The following is a 23,071-nucleotide window of genomic DNA, read 5'->3' as shown; positions in this document are numbered from 1 at the left end:
TCTGCTGCTAACAAGTGGTGCAGAAGTCGTAAAAAATGGTAGCGTGAGTATGCAGAACAGAAGTCGAAATCATAGAAGTGTCCAATCGCTTTCTTAGAGAAATGGATACAACTGATGATGTACCACGTTTGTGCAGACCACCAACAAGTATAACAACAGACAACATCGAGCAAACATGAAAGCTGCTGCCACGAAATCGGCGAGTGCCCCTGAGCTTAATACACTCCTGGAAATGGAAAAAAGAACACATTGACACCGGTGTGTCAGACCCACCATACTTGCTCCGGACACTGCGAGAGGGCTGTACAAGCAATGATCACACGCACGGCACAGCGGACACACCAGGAACCGCGGTGTTGGCCGTCGAATGGCGCTAGCTGCGCAGCATTTGTGCACCGCCGCCGTCAGTGTCAGCCAGTTCTCCGTGGCATACGGAGCTCCATCGCAGTCTTTAACACTGGTAGCATGCCGCGACAGTGTGGACGTGAACCGTATGTGCAGTTGACGGACTTTGAGCGAGGGCGTATAGTGGGCATGCGGGAGGCCGGGTGGACGTACCGCCGAATTGCTCAACACGTGGGGCGTGAGGTCTCCACAGTACATCGATGTTGTCGCCAGTGGTCAGCGGAAGGTGCACGTGCCCGTCGACCTGGGACCGGACCGCAGCGACGCACGGATGCACGCCAAGACCGTAGGATCCTACGCAGTGCCGTAGGGGACCGCACCGCCACTTCCCAGCAAATTAGGGACACTGTTGCTCCTGGGGTATCGGCGAGGACCATTCGCAACCGTCTCCATGAAGCTGGGCTACGGTCCCGCACACCGTTAGGCCGTCTTCCGCTCACGCCCCAACATCGTGCAGCCCGCCTCCAGTGGTGTCGCGACAGGCGTGAATGGAGGGACGAATGGAGACGTGTCGTCTTCAGCGATGAGAGTCGCTTCTGCCTTGGTGCCAATGATGGTCGTATGCGTGTTTGGCGCCGTGCAGGTGAGCGCCACAATCAGGACTGCATACGATCGAGGCACACAGGGCCAACACCCGGCATCATGATGTTGGGAGCGATCTCCTACACTGGCCGTACACCACTGGTGATCGTCGAGGGGACACTGAATAGTGCACGGTACATCCAAACCGTCATCGAACCCATCGTTCTACCATTCCTAGACCGGCAAGGGAACTTGCTGTTCCAACAGGACAATGCATGTCCGCGTGTATCCCGTGCCACCAAACGTGCTCTAGAAGGTGTAAGTCAACTACCCTGGCCAGCAAGATCTCCGGATCTGTCCCCCATTGAGCATGTTTGGGACTGGATGAAGCGTCGTCTCACGCGGTCTGCACGTCCAGCACGAACGCTGGTCCAACTGAGGCGCCAGGTGGAAATGGCATGGCAAGCCGTTCCACAGGACTACATCCAGCATCTCTACGATCGTCTCCATGGGAGAATAGCAGCCTGCATTGCTGCGAAAGGTGGATATACACTGTACTAGTGCCGACATTGTGCATGCTCTGTTGCCTGTGTTTATGTGCCTGTGGTTCTGTCAGTATGATCATGTGATGTATCTGACCCCAGGAATGTGTCAATAAAGTTTCCCCTTCCTGGGACAATGAATTCACGGTGTTCTTATTTCAATTTCCAGGAGTGTATTAGGAGAATTGAGGAACAGTAAGGACAGTTTTAAAGCCTTCATTCACCAAGATTTAGGCAAGCAGAAGGCACTTTCCCAAATGAACTTGAACGAGCAGAAAAGCAACATAGAAGAAAACTACTGGAGAGCTGACTGATTCACTTAAGATGTACCTTGTCCACAAAGCGTCATCTCATGGAATAGCGCATGGTGCTGCCGGTTGAATCCTGTCTCTGGAATAGTAAGAGACTAGGCATACTGCCTGAGGGCAATACAGTGACCATTGTGTAACGAAATTCCTTTATTGTATTTCTCAATCTCCAGTCACACAATACATTTAACCCGAGGCTGAGAACTACCTTAAAAGTGTTTCGATTAAACAGTGCTCGGTGATCAAGGTAATGGATCTAACCAACGCTGATTATCTCTTTGGATAGCAACGGCATGTTTCGTACCTGAAGGTGCAAGCTGTCAAAATCGAACTCCATCAGTTTTGAACATGGCGCTGCTACGCACCTAGCTATTTGTGCAGAATTTTATGCGACTGGAGGATGGAGTCTGTCTCATGACAACAACCTCCCCCACATACCGTGATCTATTTACACCAGGGTTCCGTATCACGTAACTGTTAGCGAACACGCTTCACATTCCACTGCTGTAGCACCTGCAGACTTCCTTTCGTCTCTCTGTGGCAATGAAATCCACAAAAGCGTCAGTTTTGCAACATACCGGTCATCCAGAGACGCGTAACACGGACAGGTGTAACAGCATGTAACAATTTTTTTAAATTCCGATAAACAGCTTTCGCTGAAAGCATTCATAAGTCTTCCAGAATTGTTAAATGGCTAATTGAGATTACGTTGAAGGTGAATTAAAGTACTTAGTTTATAAGCGGTGGATATAATTAAAGTGCACTTACTAACGAAGGTCCAGTGCGCCAGTAATTATCGTAGAAATGTGGTATACGTGCTTATGCGTTAATGCGGAACCGATTTATTCTCGAAAAAACTAGTTCCAAGTTCGCCCCCCAGATGCGAATCTGGGGCTGTACACAGTTTATATGACGATATGACTTCCATGCTGTCATTTACACATGCCATAACGTGAATAAATTGTATGACTATCGAATGGCTGCAATTACAGTACTGTACTGAGAGACTATCGCCGACCGAAAAGTTTGAGGAAGAGGCCCGATGTCATTAAATGGTTTAAAGAACACGATAATGAAATTCAAAACACGGGTGAGCTTGTTGTCGTTTCTGTAAGAGAAAGACGTCCTATCCCGGTGGAAGTTACTGGCGATGTTGCCGTTGCTGGAATTGGTCACGCAGCACGTCCCCCAGGTAGTGCTAGTGCTCGTGCACTGTTACGAGAATTTTCCATTCAAATGTTCAACAGTACGGAAAGTTTTGCGGTCTGTTTTACACCCATGCCCATTCAAGATCCAGACGGTGCAGCACATGAAACCTCATGGTCCGCAGCAACATTCTGAATTTGCTCTTCGGTTTTTCGCACAGATCGAAGTTGATGACATGTGGCCAGACTATATTATATGGTGTGTCAGGCACGTTTTACACTACAGCGCGCAGTGAATAAACAGAACTGCCGAATTTGGGGTACTGTTAAACCACTTTTGTGCATGATAAGCGATTGCACTCGTCATACGTGACTGTGCGGTGTGGATTCACACTTCTTTATTCCAGGTCCGCTTTTCTTTGAAGAGAATACACCCAGACGGCCTGTCAGATGTATCGTGACGTCTGCACGTTATCGATACCTCCTTGTACAGCACGTGATTCCTGATTTAGAAGAGCGCAACTGTGTGGAAACCACTGTTTTGAAGCAAGATAGGAAAACACTTCATGTTGCTCGCCCAGTGAAAGATCTGCTTAATGCAACCTTCAACCAGAGGTTTTCCAAAGGTATGACCTGCAAGATCATGTGATCCGATTCCATGTGACTCTTAGCTCTGGAGATATTTAAAAGAACTTGTTTACCAGGGACCCGTTCGGTCTTTACCTGATCTGAAGGCCAGTATACAGGAACACGTTGCTTTGATTCCACCAGAAGTGCTGCGAGCAACTGTTGATCATGTCGTTTTACGGATGCAACGTCTCGTCGATGTCTTCGGTGATCATACTGAATAAATTGTGTAAGTGGAGGTTAGTAATAAAATCAACATTATGCCTTTCACACTTGTTTGATCCTTTCTGCCCACGTCCCGTTCCGGAACCGTTACATGTTGAAACATTTCTGTACGTCTTTCTTTCATTCACAGCTCCAGATTTGTAGCTGGTAGCCAAATTTGAAACCATATTTTTTACAGACAAAAGTCGGTTCCGCATTAGCAAATCTACCAAGTTTTGCTCTATACGATAATTATAGCTCACACTGGACCTCTGGGAGAAGCTGCATTTTAATTATAGCCTTCCGGTACCTATTTATTTTCTTTGTTTTATTATCTAATTCATTTCTCACGCAACGTTGTATTTAGCTGTTGGGAGGAGATCACCGGGTTCAAAGGTGACCATGTTGGGTGTAGAGATGGCTTTAACTGCAGACACGTTGAACGAACCATCCCAGTAGTCATCTAAAATAGTTTATGGATATCTCTACTTAAAGAGACACCACAGTTTGTTTCACACTTTCCATCCTGAGATGGCATTACAGGCGTAACTTCGTAGTCTCGTATTGCGATCCATTGCTGGTGCATTGACCTGAGAAATAACTTGATATTTAAGACTGTAATGAATCTTGCCCCACAGGAACTAATACTCAATTGCTGAATTGTACGATACCATCTACATTTTAGTCAGACATGAGTAGATTTTCTCATATGAATCGTAAATTTCCTATCTGTGAGTGTTCATAGTGTTTTCTCATTGCCAGACATAAATTTTCCGTTAATATATTTTTGTTATTTATATGTCAATATGTTATCATGATCGATTATAAATCCAAAAATTAGTGGACGCATTATTACCGCCAAATGCTCCGAAAACAAATTTAGTTCATTTACAATATTTTGTATACAAACAAAATATCTGTTTCCATTTTTATTTTTATTTATTTTACTATCGATATGAAAACGATATTGTTAAGTAGCAGGAAGTTTTAATTTTGTATTTATAACTTTCGCAATCTTTGTCATTTGACATTACTACTAACATTCTTTAAAAAATATAGACGTTCCTAAAATAATACGTAATTTAAATCTGCTAAATAATCTAAAAACCAAAGTCACCTGAGATATATTTTGACTTATGGTATGTTCTCGAAGGTTCTGGAATGTCTATAAGTTCTATATTACTGCTATTTTGACACCAAGCGCATTAGATTGTTCTGAAACTCACTATAGTTCAGTTTTTGTGGCAGAGCTTTTTCATATCGTTTCAGTTGAGAAAACTTCTTTGGTCTTGATTTTTGATGTTTTTTAAAAACTGTGAAATGTCATATGAAAAGGTTATTAAACTGCATATTTTGCAACAAAGCTATTAATATCTCAGTCTGTTCATTTAAAAGAACTCAGGACGTTGGAATTGAATATTACGTCGTAATATGTGCCCAGACACTGAAGCCATCTTCAAAAGCTAAGTACAGTTTCTAAGTTGTTATGTTACTTCCCTTTAAAATAGGAAAACACTGCTTGCAAAATGATGAACAATACGTAGCAACGTTATTATAAAGAATATTTATCAGTAGTGAAACTGTGGAATATTAAATGGAGGTGCATTATAAGACGCACGTGACATTTAGGTGTTGTGAGGAGAGATTAGTATCCAATGGGATTGGGACGAAGGACCGATATAATTGTATGTACAGTTGTATATTGACTGCGTGCATATTGGAGGAATCATCTCAGCATTCGTCTCAAGTAATTTATGGCTAGCTAAGGAACCATCGTAGTTAGCTCCTTACCCTGCGTATGTGGTCTAATTTTATCGATATCTATCGGAAGCAAGCCCAAAAGGAGAAAGTAACGGCGAGTACTCACGTCCGTGACGTTCTTCTGTTCGATGGCGCGGCTGGTGTTGCGGTAGACGATGGCGCACAGGCCCTCGAACCGCGTGTCTTTGCCATCCGACACGATGACGCGCGGACCGCGCACTGCCTTCCCGTCCGCCGGCTGAGGCCGTCCAGACTCTGCACCCAACATCAAGTGTAAGCAGCTATCAACTGCTATCCTTACTTAAAAGGCAACTATCCCATGCTCCGAAGGCTGTGTTCTATGACACATCAAGATCATTTACCTACAAAACTCAGCATTACATACGGCATATTTGAAAATTAACGAACCTAAAGACTGCAGAAACACAATTCACTGAATAAACAATAGGATGTAGCAGACAGTTACGACTAGCAGATCCACAGGAGTAACAAATGGGGCATATTTAGTGAAAATCGAAACATTTTCATGGAACAATATACACGACTGGCCATTAAAATTGCTACACCACGAAGATGACGTGCTACAGACGCGAAATTTAACCGACAGGAAGAAGATGCTGTGATATGCAAATTATTAGCTTTTCAGAGCATTCACACAAGGTTGGCACCGGTGGCGACACCTACAACGTGCTGACATGAGGAAAGTTTCCAACCGATTTCTCATACACAAACAGCAGTTGACTGGCATTGCCTGGTGAAACGTTGTTGTGATGCCTCGTGTAAGGAGGAGAAATCACGTTTCCGACTTTGATAAAAGTCGGATTGTAGCCAATCGCGATTGCGGTTTATCGTATCGCGACATTGCTGTTTGCGTTGGTCGAGATCCAATGACTGTTAGCAGAATATAGACCCGGTGGGTTCAGGAGGGTAATACGGAACGCCGTGCTGGATCCCAGCGGCCTCGTATCATTAGCAGTCGAGATGACAGGCGTCTTATCCGCATCGCTGTAACGGATCGTGCAGCCACGTCTCGCTCCCTGAATCAACAGATGGGGACGTTTACAAGACAACAACCATCTACACGAACAGTTCGATGACGTTTGCAGCAGCATGGACTATCAGCTCAGAGACCATGGCTGCGGTTACTCTTGCCGCTGCATCACAGACAGGGGCAGAACCTGGGTGCACGAATGGCAAAACGTCATTATTTCGGCTGAATCCAGGTTCTGTTTACAGCATCATGATGGTCGCATCCGTGATTGGCGACATCAGGGTGAACGGACATTGGAAGCGTGTATTCGTCATCGCCATACTGGCGTATACCTGGCTGTGGTATGGGGTGCCATTGGTTACACGTCTCGGTCACCTCTTGTTCTCATTGACGGCACTTTGAACAATGGACGTTACATTTCAGATGTGTTACGCCCCTTGGCCCTACCCTTCATTCGATCCCTGTGAAACCCTACATTTCGGCAGGATAGTAGAGGGACAAGGTTCGCGTCAAGACACGCTGCATTGTTGCCAAATTCATTCAAGATGGCGGTGATGACGTCATCCAAGATGGTGGCATGTAGACTTGGCAACATTGCATGACGTCATCCAAGATGGCGGATTTTGGCGGGAGAAAAAGCCAATTGTGCTACATCCACTAACCTAACCTCAAGAAAAAATGGCGGGAAGTTTTAATTTTGGCGGGAAAATAGTCCATTTGCGCTACATCCAATAAACTGACCTCAAGAAAAAATGGCAGGAAGTTTGAATATTGGCGGGAAAATACGCCAATTGTGTTACGTTCACTAACCTAAGCCTCCAGGAGATAAAATGGCGGCAAGTTTGAATTCAAGCATGATAATGCATACAAAGACCGTACTTGTCTTTATTATTATTCATTATCATTTATTAACATTCATTATCATTCATTGTCATTTATTATCATTCATTATCATTTATTATCATTATTATTATTCATTATCATTTATTATTATTTATTATTATTGACCTGCCTTCACTAGAAAATTGCGCAAAATTCAAATTCCAACACGATAATGTCTCGAAAACTGTACTTCCATGTATTATTATCATTTATTATTTATTCAAGATGTCCGATTTTCTCGGCGAGAAAGCCATTTTCCTTACATCCGCAACAAAAATCTACCACAAGTTCAAATCCCAACACCATAATTGATCACACGTATGAACTTTCTCCCTCACTTATCTTTTTCCACTAGTAACCTATCATAATTGCGTCAAATAATAAACTGCTCTTATAGTAACGTAAGTCACGTCCTTTGATTTTGCAGGGGGGAAGGGACTGAAGACTTTATTTCAAGCAGTGCGGTCATCACTTGTTCTCCAACACAGTCAGCACACACATCTTTCATATCGCAGTGCAGTCACCACGACGTCCGCACTCCAACTGAATTAGTTCAAATCCTCGCCACCCCCTGGCCAGCGTGCGGAGACACTGTCGACACCTGTCACGTGAGGCGCCCGGCCATTTGCAGTGGACTGGCGGTACGCTCAGGGCGAGCCCAGCGATCACTCCCACGTCGTAAACATGTTTTCACTGGACACGATTGAACTCGCCAAGTTTGACGTCACAGCGGCCCTTTGTCCGCTCACCACGTGTATTCGTCGCCTCCGTACGTTTCCCGCCAAAATTGTCTGCCTCCGAGCTGAATCACACAACTGTCGACCGTTCGCTGCCACACTTTTGGCGCCACGTTCAAACCTGTCGATGCCGACCGCTCACCGTCCACCACGTGTTCCTGTTCGAGCGAGAACGCAGTGCTACACTTTTGGTGGCAAAGTTTGCTCAATAGCGGAATCCGCCATGACTATATAATAGCACATCTGGACCGCACTAGAACGCCCGCTAATTTACTCGCCCTTGTGTGCGCGTAATAACTGTATAATTGATGCGCCGCCGCCCTGCTTACGTCACACACCCTCCATACACGTGACGGACATAGCCTTCTGTAAATACCTGGAAAATGACTCTTTATTTCAGACATTACAGTCATGCAGGTGTATCCCACCTGACTTCTCCATGTTCACACAGCGAAACTCCAGAGTGCAGCTGAGGTACGCGTGGCCGGCTGAGCCCGCTCCATCGGTAGCTCCCAGGCCGGCTGACGTCAAGCGGCCAGCGGTGCCCGCACAGCCCCCATGGCCAGCGCGCTAGGTAGGCGGTGAGCGGCGCCTAAGGGTTGCCACAAACGGTCAGCCGCACTAGCCTCAGAGTCCGACTACGTAAACATATTTCCGCGCCCGTGAGCACTTAACGCTGGACAGGATGGAACCTGTCGACCGGGTGCCAGACAAAGGATACGTTTGGCGCCAGAGTTTGACCGACAGCGGAATCCACCATGACCGTATAACAGCACGTTTGCTCGTCATGAGTACGCTCGCTAATTCACTCTCACCACACCACTATATTAAATAATTCAATTTTCAATTTCATATACGTATGCAAACGTGTTCAAGTCCTTAATTTCAACTACTTTTCGAGGACCAGACCGCCACCTCCTCCTCCGAGGAACCAGCGCCAAGGTTGAAATCTGCCAGTAAACAAAGCTCACTTGCACTTCCGCCACCAACCTAAGAAAATTGTTTCAAACTAAGCCACCGGCACTCATCCTCTTCCTACACGTTTCTGGTAAATGGACTCACCCTGCACTCGGTCCATAGACCGAGGAACGAATTTACTTTATTTAGGAATGGAGTATACGTATCACACCGACGTGTCCCACATCGTACAGACCTGCAAAACACTCCTACATAACTCATTTATAATGTTCTAGACACCCGCTTGCTAATTGTAAACAGTTAAAAATAACTCATAGCACAGCCTACAGGCATGCGAACCGCTCGTAAATAATGCAAAACATTTACCTCCAAATAGCCAAACAACTGCTAATTTTCGGAAATAATTTCAGTGTATAGGCTGATGTGAGGAATAACGAGTGTACTTTATTTATTTGCGAAATATCTTTTTGAAACCTTTACTGTTCATAGGTTTCGATATGTAAGGCTGACATAAGGCAGTTTCTGAAAAAAATGGTTCAAATGGCTCTGAGCACTATGGGACTCAACTGCTGAGGTCATTAGTCCCCTAGAACTTAGAACTAGTTAAACCTAACTAACCTAAGGACATCACAAACATCCATGCCCGAGGCAGGATTCGAACCTGCGACCGTAGCGGTCTTGCGGTTCCAGACTGCAGCGCCTTTAACCGCACGGCCACTTCGGCCGGCGCAGTTTCTGAACTCCAGTAGTGCACTACACTTGGCAACACAACCACACCCATCAAGATATCCATTCCAATCCAGACCTGTGACTGCTCTACTGATAAATTTGGCCAGTTATTTGTCTACTCACTCACATTCTGACCAGATTGCCGTTATTGCGCAAAAACAGCACAGACTGCGCTGTGCTGCTCGGGGAAATAAGGAAGGACTGCACTGTATTTATTTTGAACCATTTTTTTTAGTCGTGGAGTATATTTGTCACAAAACACCCGCTACTGATACGACTGTGGTCATCCGACACAGGCCACAAACACGTAAACAACTTCCAATTTCACCACACAATAGCAAACAGCTCTTAAATAATGCAGTACACAATATCAGCAGACGAGCTCTGTACTCTTAAACTCTCCAAATAAAACACTGCACAGTGCACAGACATGGTCGCAAAATAGTGCAACATACGCGCCCAAACACCACCGCCTGCCAAACTGACCAAAAGTCTCTGCTCGGCCTCTCCCAAACATGACCTCAACACAGTCGCATTCTCACCTATCACCGGAGAAACTGATATCGCCTATGCGCCTGAGATTACGCCCAAGGCAGGCAGCGCGCGCGTGCGGTCGGCGGGGAAGGGGATTCCAGAGTCTCCGGCCAAGTTCAGCTTCCGAGCGCTCGTGACAGCCGACACATTTCAAAGCTTCATTGTTCTTCTCATGTATACCACCGACATCTCAGGTCTGGACCTGCCTTCACGTCTATTGGCAGAATAGCTCATAGCTCGTTGACACACTCGATTAACGCGGCCCGGAAATCATTTACTACTCGCATGCAACCGAGATGGTGACGGAAAACCAATCACTCTGATCTGCGGTGCAGGAGCGTGTAATCATTGAGAACACTCTATTTATTTTTTTTTCGAACAACTTATTTAACCATACACTATGTCTATCACGCTATCACAAAACACCAATCCCAGATGTGCCCTGAGCCATGTTGCACAGCCCACAGACACGCACCCAATCATAATTTCAGTACACACTATAGCAAACTGCTACTAAATACTACATCACACAGATGTGAAGATACGCTCAGTACTCGTAAACTATCCTAATAACGCATAGCAGAGCCTGCAGATCCGCTCGCAAAATAACTCAGCAGACGTGCGCAGGTACCCCCACTCTGCACCCTGCCCACAGGATCGTGAAGTCACCCATCCGTCTGATTTCAGACCTCGCACAGCCCCTGCTCGGCTTCCGCAAGCGTGAGTTGGCGCGGTCAACGCGCTCGTCAGCGGTCAAAGCGCACACATACGTCCGTCCAGGTCCGCGATCCCCAGCCGCGACCACCGAACGTGGGTGAAAGTCAACTTCATAATTCCAAAGCGCAGCCTCCATACGCTAGACACATCATAGCAGCACATGTCTTTACTCCTATGACACTGCAGTACACTGCGCATTGCTCCTCACACGACATTACACGGCCCTTTAACTAAACGTAACTACACATCCCTGCTCTCGCCTCGTTGCGTGACCAGCCATCTCGAAACCTCCTCAATATTATTCTTACTTTACAACATTTTTTTTTTAATAATAAGATCTAATTTACACCTCCCACCGCACCTAACCTCACACCCATCCCACCATCAACATACGCAAACGTCCTCAACCCTATCTAGACACTCATATATCACCCCACAAACCATGCCCATCAATCAATTTACCATTCTCATCCCCTCTTTTCGAATTACAAACGTAGCCTCTATCTAAACACCAATAAACTCATCTTTCTCGCACTTTCAACAGTAAAATTAATTTTACACACACCCAGAAATACCAAACGCAATTAAAGACTCAAACTTTTATACAGAGCATCAAGCACATACGACACTCACACCAATATTTAAAGCCTGGTCCATATTTACCACCTCCACCTTCAGTTAAATATTATTACCATTGCCACAACATTCTACCAGCGCTCGATTTGTACCTATTTTTCCGCTCTTAACTGTTGTCACTAGCGGTCGAATATCACTATCTATATATTGCATAAATTTCCACATGAAAACAATCTCGCCCCGCCGTTTAGAGACTCCTATATCCGAACACATAGCATCATTCAACTATCACTTGCTCTTATCTAATAACTCATCCATCAGGTCTCGGGGCAAGGTCATCCCTTTCTTTCTTTCTTCCCTTATTTCAGCAGCAGACAGCTATTTTTTTTACAGTGGTAGCTAAACTGCGCCATCAACTTAACATCACCATTGGCGAAACATATCTTCAAATACGTAAACGCACTTACTCAATTACACAGCGGTCTCCCTGAGGACATGACCTTCAATATTACAGTTCTTAATCCAATAACCACCGAAACAAGTACTAAATGCTCAAACTAATCCCATAGCGCCTTACAAAGCGTGTCCGAGCGCCGCCGGTGGCATGTCAAAGCCACATAGCTGTCCATCTAAACAGCCGTCCACTCAGCCCCAGGACCAGAATGCTGAAGTGGACTCTCCCTATACCTGATTTCCAGCTATTGTCTAACGACATACAAGCACAAATGGATTCCTGAATAGCGCAGATCTATGCTCGAAGTTTGGTCCACCAGCCGATGGGACCGGGTCCTGGGAGCCGTCCGCGAGGTCTGCATGTGCAAAGAGATACAGAAAACAGAGCAAGCGCTCTCCGAATGTGGAGGTGACTGGATACGCCTCGGTTACATTTAGAGACAATTTTAGAACACAGAACGATAACTGATGTCGCGGTCGCATGGATGGATCTGAAATAAAATCGAAAGCAATGCGAAAACTGATTGGCGCATAGATATAAACTAACCTAATATACACCGAAGTGCGGTGAAAATGAGAACGTACTTGCTTATCTTCTGATTCGCAGGGGGGAATTTGTACATGGAGTCAAGTATGAGGCAACCGGAGGAATGCAGGAAAACGATGACTTCGAAGTGAGCCGAATAAGGAAGGCAGTCAATTTTTTCTCGTTGACTTCGTATTATAGTGTATGTCTACTGAGGTAGCAGAGATACGCGCGAGTTGAATACTGTATTTGATGCTTTTCAGGAGGACAGAGAATCATTCACGTCTAAACTTACTCACACCTGTGTTAAATCATAACAGAGGGTGTGCGGGATGATCGATTGAGAGAGAGCTGCAACTAGGTACAATTCGAACGTTGACTCATTTATTCTAGAGAAGGACAAGTTGCTGAAGGTAGATTTTTTTTCCAGTATTCTATTTGGATGCTTTAGTCACGTGATATAGCCAGCGTTCTGGTCGTATGCGGCTACGTGTTCGGTATGTGGTTTAAAGCGCTGTCTACTTGCGATCGTTAATAGTGAACCCGTCGGTCAATAGAGGACTTCCATCTCATGTGTGATGAAGGTTGACACATTCCTCTAAATGCACTTTTATTTACGCGATCCCCACCCTGTCGCATGCTTGGTGTAAAATCGAGACTTCAGCGTCATAACTAAGTTAGCTGTGGGTATCTGTGAGGGGCTGTAATCATTGTGTACACACTTACCCGACAGACGGGTGTTTACAGAGTCGGTAACGGGATGACTTTTAAAATTCGCATGTTGTACGCTGCTGTTATACGTATCTGTTTGCTTGTAGGATGTACCGGGTGTTAATAACTATCATTTTTTATATAGACCTGATGGAGTAATAGTATTATTTCTGACTCGTGATCTGGTGTGATCATTGGGCACTAGACGTGTCCGCGGGGCTATATTGGGCTCGTATCATAGAAAGGAAAAGTTTTACGATTGGGGTAAAGATAGCTGAGCGTAAGGTGACCGGGGAGAAGGATGTATGTCTGACAGGACGGAAAAGTAAGCGATCTAAGGTTATTGCCCGTTTTTAAGTGCTGAACGTTCCAGTCTTAGGAGTGTTTGTGTGTTTATGTTCTCTCTCTCTCTCTCTCTCTCTCTCTCTCTCTCTCTCCTACTAGAACCTTCGATGCACCGATCATGGACTCTAGAACAATACTTTACACATGATAGATTGGATGATTTGCTTAAAAATCTATCGAACTACGTTGTGTATAAATATCACTCCGTTCTTGTTCTTCTTAACTGTATGCTATTAAATTAAGGCACTTTGAGATCTGTTACTATAGATCAATATGGTGTGCTAAGCTTCAAGACTTGGTTACATTTCGAGAAATGTGGTGCACTTGGATGGATTAGGACTAGGAAAGCTCTACTCAATCAAGAGAGGTGGAGTGTAGCTGTATTCGTCTGCTCGGTTGAGAATAATTGTGTAGCGATGTTGCGGGGTAGGTAGGTCAATGCCCAGGTGAAGATGGTCTTTTAACGTAAGAGGACTAGATAGCTCTGTGACTGCCATACGCAGAGAGATTGATCGAGTACTATGTGCGAGGTCTTAGAAATATGTATAGCGTTGTCTGGTATAATTTGATCGTCTTTATGTGTTCGAGAATTAAGTGGGAATGGACTTGCTGAGCAGTCATCTATGAATGGTCGCAATGATACTTGCAAAGTAGAGGATGTATGGTTTAGCTATGATACTGAAATTAAGAAAACAAGCTGTCACATGATTGGCCAGTGTTGGACTTACTGTAAAATTTTTCGCGATATCAGCTGTGATGGATAATATTACAGTAGATCGGTGGTGTCTTATCCATCGCATCTGTGCATTGGGTACGACGTAATGATTGACTGACAAAGCTTGCTTGAGTTGGGGAAGAAATTTTGGTTGATGGACCGCAACTTCCAGGGTTGCTAGCACCGAAAAGGTGATCCTGTACTTGTGTGCAAAAATGACCAATCACTAGAAATTAAATGCAGAGTTACAAACTATTCGGTCACTGCGACATATGAGTTTAAATGTAGAGGTGGTCAATCACTTTCGAGGGAAGTGGCTACAACGCCAGCAGGCTCTTCTATTTTCCATGTGTTGTGGGTGTCCTTTATTTAAAATAATTCAATGTTATGCTATCGACTGAAAGAATATGATTTATAAGGTGCAAGGTATAGTTTCCTGTGAGAGACCGTGCATCAGTCCGAGTTAATGTCTGTTTAGAATCAGAGAATGACTTCGAAGTCGCGGCAGAAAGACGAAATGCTCGGCAGTGTGCAAAAGCGTGTTAGAAAACACTGTTTGAACAAGGGCCAGAGGCAGCTTTTCATTCGCTTAGAGTTTGGGTGACCAAACTTTAAAGGGGTCTCTGCAGCGTGTGTGTATATTTAATATGATCTTGTTCATATAGGCATTTGTAGTTTGAGGTGTTGGATTCGGTGAGCTGTTATGAATTCTTGGATGGTCGCACTCTGAGTTACTCAGGGGGAGTATTGTGGATTCCGTTTGTCCCCGCTGGAGGTGGGTCGCATTGGTGCCTTCGTGACTTTTTCACTGTTTGATGGTAGAGGATGAAGATGATAGGGTGTTGAGGATCTGTTGTACTTGTACCTAGTTTGAGGCGTACAACATTGCGCGCATTTCCGGCGAATGGTCAAAGCAAGGTCCTGTTGTAGTAACTGAGATCGTTTTGTTTATAGACAGGTTGCAGAAGGTAATAGATATGTCTTTCTCCGACTTAAATTGCAGAGATCAGATGGGTGAAGATAAATGCATACTCATCTATGCTTAGAAAGGGAGAATGCTTTTTTTATTATTAAGTGAGTTTTGGCAGGAGTGAATATGATTTCATATATGCCAGTGGAAATTATCCGCGAAGGGTGAATGACGTCGGGTTCGCTGGCTGGGGGAGGACACTGTTTACATGTCCTGTTGGAGACGCAAGGGGGAGATAGAGATCTGCGCTATTCAGCAATACATTTGTGCACTGTATGTCGTTAGACAATAGCTGGAAAGCAGGTATAGGGAGAGCCCACTTCAGCACTCTGGTCCTGGGGTTGAGTGGACGGCTGTTTAGATGGACAGCTATGTGGCTTTGACATGCCACCGGCGGCGCTCGGATTCGCTTTGTAAGGCGCTATGGGATTAGTTTGAGCATTTAGTACTTGTTTCGGTGGTTATTGGATTAAGAACTGTAATATTGAAGGTCATGTCCTCAGCGAGACCGCTGTGTAATTGAGTAAGTGTGTTTACATATTTGAAGATATGTTTCGCGAATGGTGATGTTAAGTTGATGGCGCAGTTTAGCTACCACTGTAAAAAAAAAATAGCTGTCTGCTGCTGAAATAAGGGAAGAAAGAAAGAAAGGGATGACCTTGCCCCCAGACCTGATGGATGAGTTATTAGATAAGAGCAAGTGATAGTTGAATGATGCTATGTGTTAGGATATAGGAGTCTCTAAACGGCGGGGCGAGATTGTTTTCATGTGGAAATTTATGCAATATATAGATAGTGATATTCGACCGCTAGTGAAAACAGTTACGAGCGGAAAAATAGGTACAAATCGAGCGCTGGTAGAATGTTGTGGCAATGGTAATAATATTTAACTGAAGGTGGAGGTGATAAATATGGACCAGGCTTTGAATATTGGTGTGAGTGTCGTATGTGCTTGATGCTCTGTATAAAAGTTTGAGTCTTTAATTGCGTTTGGTATTTCTGGGTGTGTGTAAAATTAATTTTACTGTTGAAAGTGCGAGAAAGATGAGTTTATTGGTGTTTAGATAGAGGCTACGTTTGTAATTCGAAAAGAGGGGATGAGAATGGTAAATTGATTGATGGGCATGGTTTGTGGGGTGATATATGAGTGTCTAGATGGGGTTGAGGACGTTTGCGTATGTTGATGGTGGGATGGGTGTGAGGTTAGGTGCGGTGGGAGGTGTAAATTAGATCTTTTTTTTTTAAAAAAAATGTTGTAAAGTAAGAATAATATTGAGGAGGTTTCGAGATGGCTGGTCACGCAACGAGGCGAGAGCAGGGATGTGTAGTTACGTTTAGTTAAAGGGCCGTGTAATGTCGTGTGAGGAGCAATGCGCAGTGTACTACAGTGTCATAGGAGTAAAGACATGTGCTGCTATGATGTGTCTAGCGTATGGAGGCTGCGCTTTGGAATTATGAAGTTGACTTTCACCCGCGTTCGGTGGTCGCGGCTGGGGATCGCGGACCTGGACGGACGTATGTGCGTGCTTTGACCGCTGACGAGCGCGTTGACCGCGCCAACTCACGCTTGCGGAAGCCGAGCAGGGGCTGTGCGAGGTCTGAAATCAGACGGATGGGTGACTTCACGATCCTGTGGGCAGGGTGCAGAGTGGGGGTACCTGCGCACGTCTGCTGAGTTATTTTGCGAGCGGATCTGCGTTATTAGGATAGTTTACGAGTACCTAGCGTATCTTCACATCTGTGTGATGTAGTATTTAGTAGCAGTTTGCTATAGTGTGTGCTGAAATTATGATTGGGTGCGTGTCTGTGGGCTGTGCAACATGGCCCAGGGCACATCTGGGATTGGTGTTTTGTGATAGCGTGATAGACATAGTGTATGGTTAAATAAGTTGTTCGAAAAAAATAAATAGAGTGTTCTCAATGATTACACGCTCCTGCACCGCAGATCAGAGTGATTGGTTTTCCGTCACCATCTCGGTTGCATGCGAGTAGTAAATGTTTTCCTGGCCGCGTTAATCGAGTGTGTCAACGAGCTATGAGCTATTTTGCCAATAGACGTGAAGGCAGGTCCAGACCTGAGACGCCGGCGGTATACATGAGAAGAACAATGAAGCTTTGAAATGTGTCGGCTGTCACGAGCGCTCGGAAGCTGAACTTGGCCGGAGACTCTGGAATCCCCTTCCCCGCCGACCGCACGCGCGCGCTGCCTGCCTTGGGCGTAATCTCAGGCGCATAGGCGATATCAGTTTCTCCGGTGATAGGTGAGAATGCGACTGTGTTGAGGTCATGTTTGGGAGAGGCCGAGCAGAGACTTTTGGTCAGTTTGGCAGGCGGTGGTGTTTGGGCGCGTCTGTTGCACTATTTTTCGGTTGGTGGCTGAAGTGCAAGTGAGCTTTGTTTACTGGCAGATTTCAAACTTGGCGCTCGGTCCTAGGAGGAGGAGGTGGCGGTCTGGTCCTCGAAAAGTAGTTGAAATTAAGGACTTGAACACGTTTGCATACGTATATGAAATTGAAAATTGAATTATTTAATATAGTGGGGTGGTGAGAGTGAATTAACGAGCGTTCTCGCGACGAGCAAACGCGCTGTTATATGGTCATGATGGATTCCGCTGTCGGTCAAACTCTGGCGCCAAAAGTATCCTTTGTCTGGCACGCGGTCGACAGGTTCCATCCTGTCCAGCGTTAAGTGCTCGCGGGCGCGGAAATATGTTTATGTAGTCGGACTCTGAGGCTAGCGCGGCTGACCGTTTGTGGCGACCCTTAGGCGCCGCTCACCGCCTACCTGGCGCGCTGGTCATGGGGGTTGTGCGGGCACTGCTGGCCGCTAGACGTCAGCCAGCCAGGGAGCTGCCGATGGACTGGGATCAGCCGGCCACGCGTACGTCAACTGCACTCTGGAGTTTCGCTGTGTGAGCATGGAGAATCAGGTGGGACACACCTGCATGACCGTAACGTTTGAAATAAAGAGTCATTTTGCAGGTATTTACAGAAGGCTATGTCCATCACGTGTATGGAGGGTGTGTGACGTAAGCAGGGCGGCGGCGCATCTATTGTACAGTTATTACGCGCACGCAAGAGCGAGTAAATTAGTGGGCGTTCTAGTGCGGTCCAAACGTGCTGTTATATAGTCATGGCGGATTCCACTATTGAGCAAACTTTGCCACCAAAAGTGTAGCACTGTGTTCTCGCTCACACAGGGACACGTGGTGGACGGTGAGCGGTCAGCATCGACAGGTTTGAACGTGGCGCCAAAAGTGTGGCAGCGAACGGTCGACCATTGTCTGATTCATCTCCGAGGCAGACAATTTTGGTGGGAAACGTGCTGAGGCGACGAATACACGTGGTGAGCGGACAAGGGACCGCTGTGACGTCGAACTTGGAAAGGTCCAGCGTGTCCAGCGAAAACATGTTTACGACGTGGGAGTGATCGCTGGGCTCGCCCTGAGCGTACCGCCAGTCCACCGCGAATGGTCGGCCGCCTCACGTGACAGGTGTCGACAGTTCTCCGCACGCTGGCCAGGGGGTGGCGAGGATTTGAACTAATTCAGTTGGAGTGCGGACGTCGTGGTGACTGCACTGCGATATGAAAGATGTGTGTGCTGACTGTGTTGGAGAACAAGTGATGACCGCACTGCTTGAAATAAAGTCTTCAGTCCCTTCCCCCCTGCAAAATCAAAGGACGTGACTTACGTTACTATAAGAGCAGTTTATTATTTGACGCGATTATGATAGGTTACTAGTGGAAAAAGATAAGTGAGGGAGAAAGTTCATACGTGTGATCAATTATGGTGTTGGGATTTGAACTTGTGATAGATTTTTGTTGCGGATGTAAGGAAAATGGCTTTCTCGCCGAGAAAATCGGACATCTTGAATAAATAATAAATGATAATAATACATGGAAGTACAGTTTTCGAGACATTATCGTGTTGGAATTTGAATTTGGCGCAATTTTCTAGTAGAGGTAGGCCTATAATAATAAATAATAATAATAATAATAAATGATAATGAATGGTAATAAGTGATAATGAATGATAATAAATGACAATGAATGTTAATAAATGGTAATGAATAATAATTAATAATAATAAACAATAGTAGGGTTTTGCAGCCATTATCGTGTTGGAATTTGACTTTGGAGGGAATTTTCTAGTGGAGGCAGGTCAATAATAATAAATAATAATAAATGATAATAAATGATAATGAATGATAATAAATGACAATGAATGATAATGAATGTTAATAAATTATAATGAATAATAATAGACATGTACGGTCTTAGCATGCATTATCATGATGGAATTCAAACGTGCCGCCATTTTTTCTTCTGGAGGTTTAGGTTAGTGGACGTAGCACAATTGGCCTATTTTCCCGCCAAAATTCAAACTTCCAGCCATTTTTTCTTGAGGTGTGGTTAGTGGACGTAGCACAATTGGACTATTTTCCTGCCAAAATTCAAAATTCCCGCCATTTTTTCTTGAGGTTAGGTTAGTGGGCATAGCACAATTGGACTATTCTCCCGCCAAAATCCGCCATCTTGGATGACGTCATGCGATGTTTCCATGTCTACATGCCGCCATCTTGGATGAAGTCATCGCCGCCATCTTGAATAAATTTGGCAACAATGCAACGTGTCTTGATGCGAACCTTGTCCCTCTACTCATGATAATGCACCACCGCATGTTGCAGGTCCTGTACGGCCTTTCTGGATACAGAAAATGTTCGACTGCTGCCGTGGCTAGCACATTCTCCAGATCTTTCACCAATTGAAAACGTGTGGTCAATGGTGGCCGAGCAACTGGCCCCTCACAATACGCCAGTCACTACTCTTGATGAACTGTGGTATCGTGTTGAAGCTGCATGGGCAGCTGTACCTGTACGCGCCATCCAAGCTCTGTTTGACTCAATGCCCAGCCGTTATTATGGCCAGAGGTGGTTGTTCTGGGTACTGATTTCTCAGGATCTATGCACCCAAACTGCGTGAAAATGTAATCACATGTAAGTTCTAGTATAATATATTTGTCCAATGAATACCCGTTATCATCTGCATTTCTTCTTGGTGTCGCAATTTTAATCGCTAGTAGTGTATTTTATACACATAATGAGATTCAGGTACCCCTATTGATCCGATTTATGCACACAGCACTACGTCTGTACCAGAAACGGTATCCAGAGAGGCGACAGCCAAGTAATCCATATGTTCCCTCTCAGAGCTTTCGGCGTCTGTTAGCAAACGAAATCATACTGTAAAAAATACAAGTGAGGATTGACCATGAGTTATACGGTATTTTTGGACCACGAACACCTTACTTCTGCCATACTTATCCAAGGGCCTCCAATCTCTCTTTGTGTAATTAGTGGTGTAGTCATATGGGTTATGGATGTCACCGTACGTTTATTCCTTACAGCACTTAATCTGTCGTAATTGGTTGAGAAATGTTGCCTCATAAAGTGTGTTTCAGCATCAGAAGCAACGAAATTAACGGAAGATATCAAAATAGCAAGCGTGGAAGTAACAAATGGTTCAAATGGCTCTGAGCACTATGGGACTTACCTGCTGAGGTCATCAGTCCCCTAGAACTTAGAACTACTTAAACCTAACTAACCTAAAGACATCACACACAGCCATGCCCGAGGTTGGATTCGAACCTGCGGCCGTAGCTGTCGCGCGGTTCCAGACTGTAGCGCCTAGAACCACTCGGTGGAAGTAACAACTTTCCGGTAGATAACTCAATGAAAAGATTAATAAATGACTCGCCGCCTTAATGTGCTAAAGTAGTATCATAAACAAAATTTGTACAATAGGTCTAAATGTCTTCGTACACTTTAACAGTTACTCTGCCATATTTTGACAATGTGCTTCACATATCCAGAGCAAACTGACCAATGACATTGTTCTGTCATGTCATAAAACTACGAGTATATCGGTAGTGGCAGCTGAATCAGTCTGTACATCAATCTTGTTAATTTCGCTTTTTTCGATGGTGAAACATACGTTATAAGGCAACGTTTCTGAAACAGTTACGAAAGATTAAGTACTATAAACGGAATAAACCTACAGAGACATCCAAAACCCTCATGACTATAGTGCTAATTACACAACGAGAGATTGGAGACACTTGGGTAAGTATGGCAGAAGTAAAGTATATCTTGGTTCACGATTACAGTGTAACTCAAGGCCAATCCTCACTTGTATTTTTTACAGTACTATACCGTTTGGTAACAGACGCCGAAAGCTCTGAGAGGGACATGTCCGAAAGAACAGATACCATCTTACTATATAAAAACACTCGAGATTACGAAAACTGTCTCCGCCATCGTCATCAGGAGTTAAAATCACTGACTCTCTGGGCTGGCAGCTGTCACGGTATTCTGCTTATACAGATGCAATGGCAGCGGCTGGAACCTTCCAGACAGGGCTAGCGTGACGCAGGCGCGAAGGCAAGTTGGGCAGCTCCCAGTAACTCCGAGCCCCCTCGGGACTGAGAAACGTCAGATGGCGCGAAGGCCTGCAACACCTTTAAAAACTGCCGCTCCCGCATCCCCACAAGCGTCAAACCTCCGTCTTTGCTTTCTCACAATGCTCAAAGCCTAACCCCACGTCTTACTAAGTGTGTACCCCTAGTCTCTGTTAAAATTGTTGCTGTTTATTCTAATTCCGGTCGCTTCTTTTACAACAGAATCCTCTCCTGTTTTGAAATTTTGTTTTATGCCCGTTTTCTAGGCAATGTTCAGTCCCAGCCGACTTCTCAAGTTCTCTTTGTTAAATATGTCACGCGTCTGCATAACGCTCAGCAACACTGTGAATAGTTTGATTTATGTAAATGCTACCACAGTCGCAGGGGACACAGTAACTCAAGGAACTGTCTTTAATAGGGCATAACAAATCTCTTATATTGGACGCGGGCTGGAACACTGACCCTTCAGCATCCGTCCTATAGGACCGATTGTTGCGCAGGTACTGCTTATACAACACGAGGCACACTAGGAGAAGCACGGCAATAATGCAACACAGTGGTGAAATGGAGCTGTTGCAAGACACGCAAAGTCATTTGCACTCCCTTCAGAGTCACGGATCTGTCGTCTCGAGCGCGACTGGAAGCAGTGAGCCAGAACAACTAGTGGGCCACAAACCAATATAAATAGCCATTAATTTTAACAGAGGCAGCAGCAGTCCAGCAGCTCCTACAAGGACGAGGTGGCCACATTGAACGACAGAGTGATATGGGACAACATGCAGCCATTACGAGTTCTGGTCTCCACCATCACACCATCTGTTAGCCCCCATCTTCGGATGTGGTACTTCTCCAACAGTGGACTGCCTTCTCATCCAACCCAGCAACGGCCAGACTTCTGCTCTGGAGGAGAGCAGAATAAGACTGGGGCAATACAGCAACCCACCCTTCCGTGCTGGTGTGGGCACCTGTCAACCACGTGCCATCACTCACAGGGGCGAGATCTAACACCAGGGGTTGGGATTCCTGCACACAGTCTGGCAGTCTTCAGTGCCACTGACTCTGTCCACAAGGGACTGTGTCTCGTATATTGAGTTGCACGCGACTACGTAAGCTTCTGGAGTCAGCATTCCCAGCGGCCAAAGTCATGGCTTGGTAGTTATCAGCTCCCCACCTGTGTGCACCGTCCTCACCAAGTCGTGTGCGGGGCACGGCCACCTCCTCCATCAAGACAGTATGAGTGTTAATGTTAATAAAATGTTTTGAATTTTGATGTTGTTTCTTTAATAAGTTATTATC

At 45.3% G+C, this 23,071-nt stretch overlaps 1 protein-coding gene across 1 annotated transcript in view; it reads right to left on the bottom strand.

Moving 5' to 3' along the window:
- LOC126155690 (dynein axonemal heavy chain 8-like) overlaps nt 1-23,071 on the bottom strand; it is a 622,476-nt gene that overhangs the window by 579,481 nt on the left and 19,924 nt on the right. The window contains exon 3 of the mRNA XM_049916245.1: nt 5,621-5,769. Within this exon, the coding sequence (XP_049772202.1) occupies nt 5,621-5,769 (149 nt within the window). The remainder of the gene's footprint in view (nt 1-5,620; nt 5,770-23,071) is intronic.

This window comes from Schistocerca cancellata, chromosome 2 (assembly GCF_023864275.1).
Source record: "Schistocerca cancellata isolate TAMUIC-IGC-003103 chromosome 2, iqSchCanc2.1, whole genome shotgun sequence".
NCBI lineage: Eukaryota > Metazoa > Arthropoda > Insecta > Orthoptera > Acrididae > Schistocerca > Schistocerca cancellata.
The sequence above is the reverse complement of the archived record's forward strand: the minus strand, read 5'-3'. Positions and strand labels throughout refer to the sequence as shown.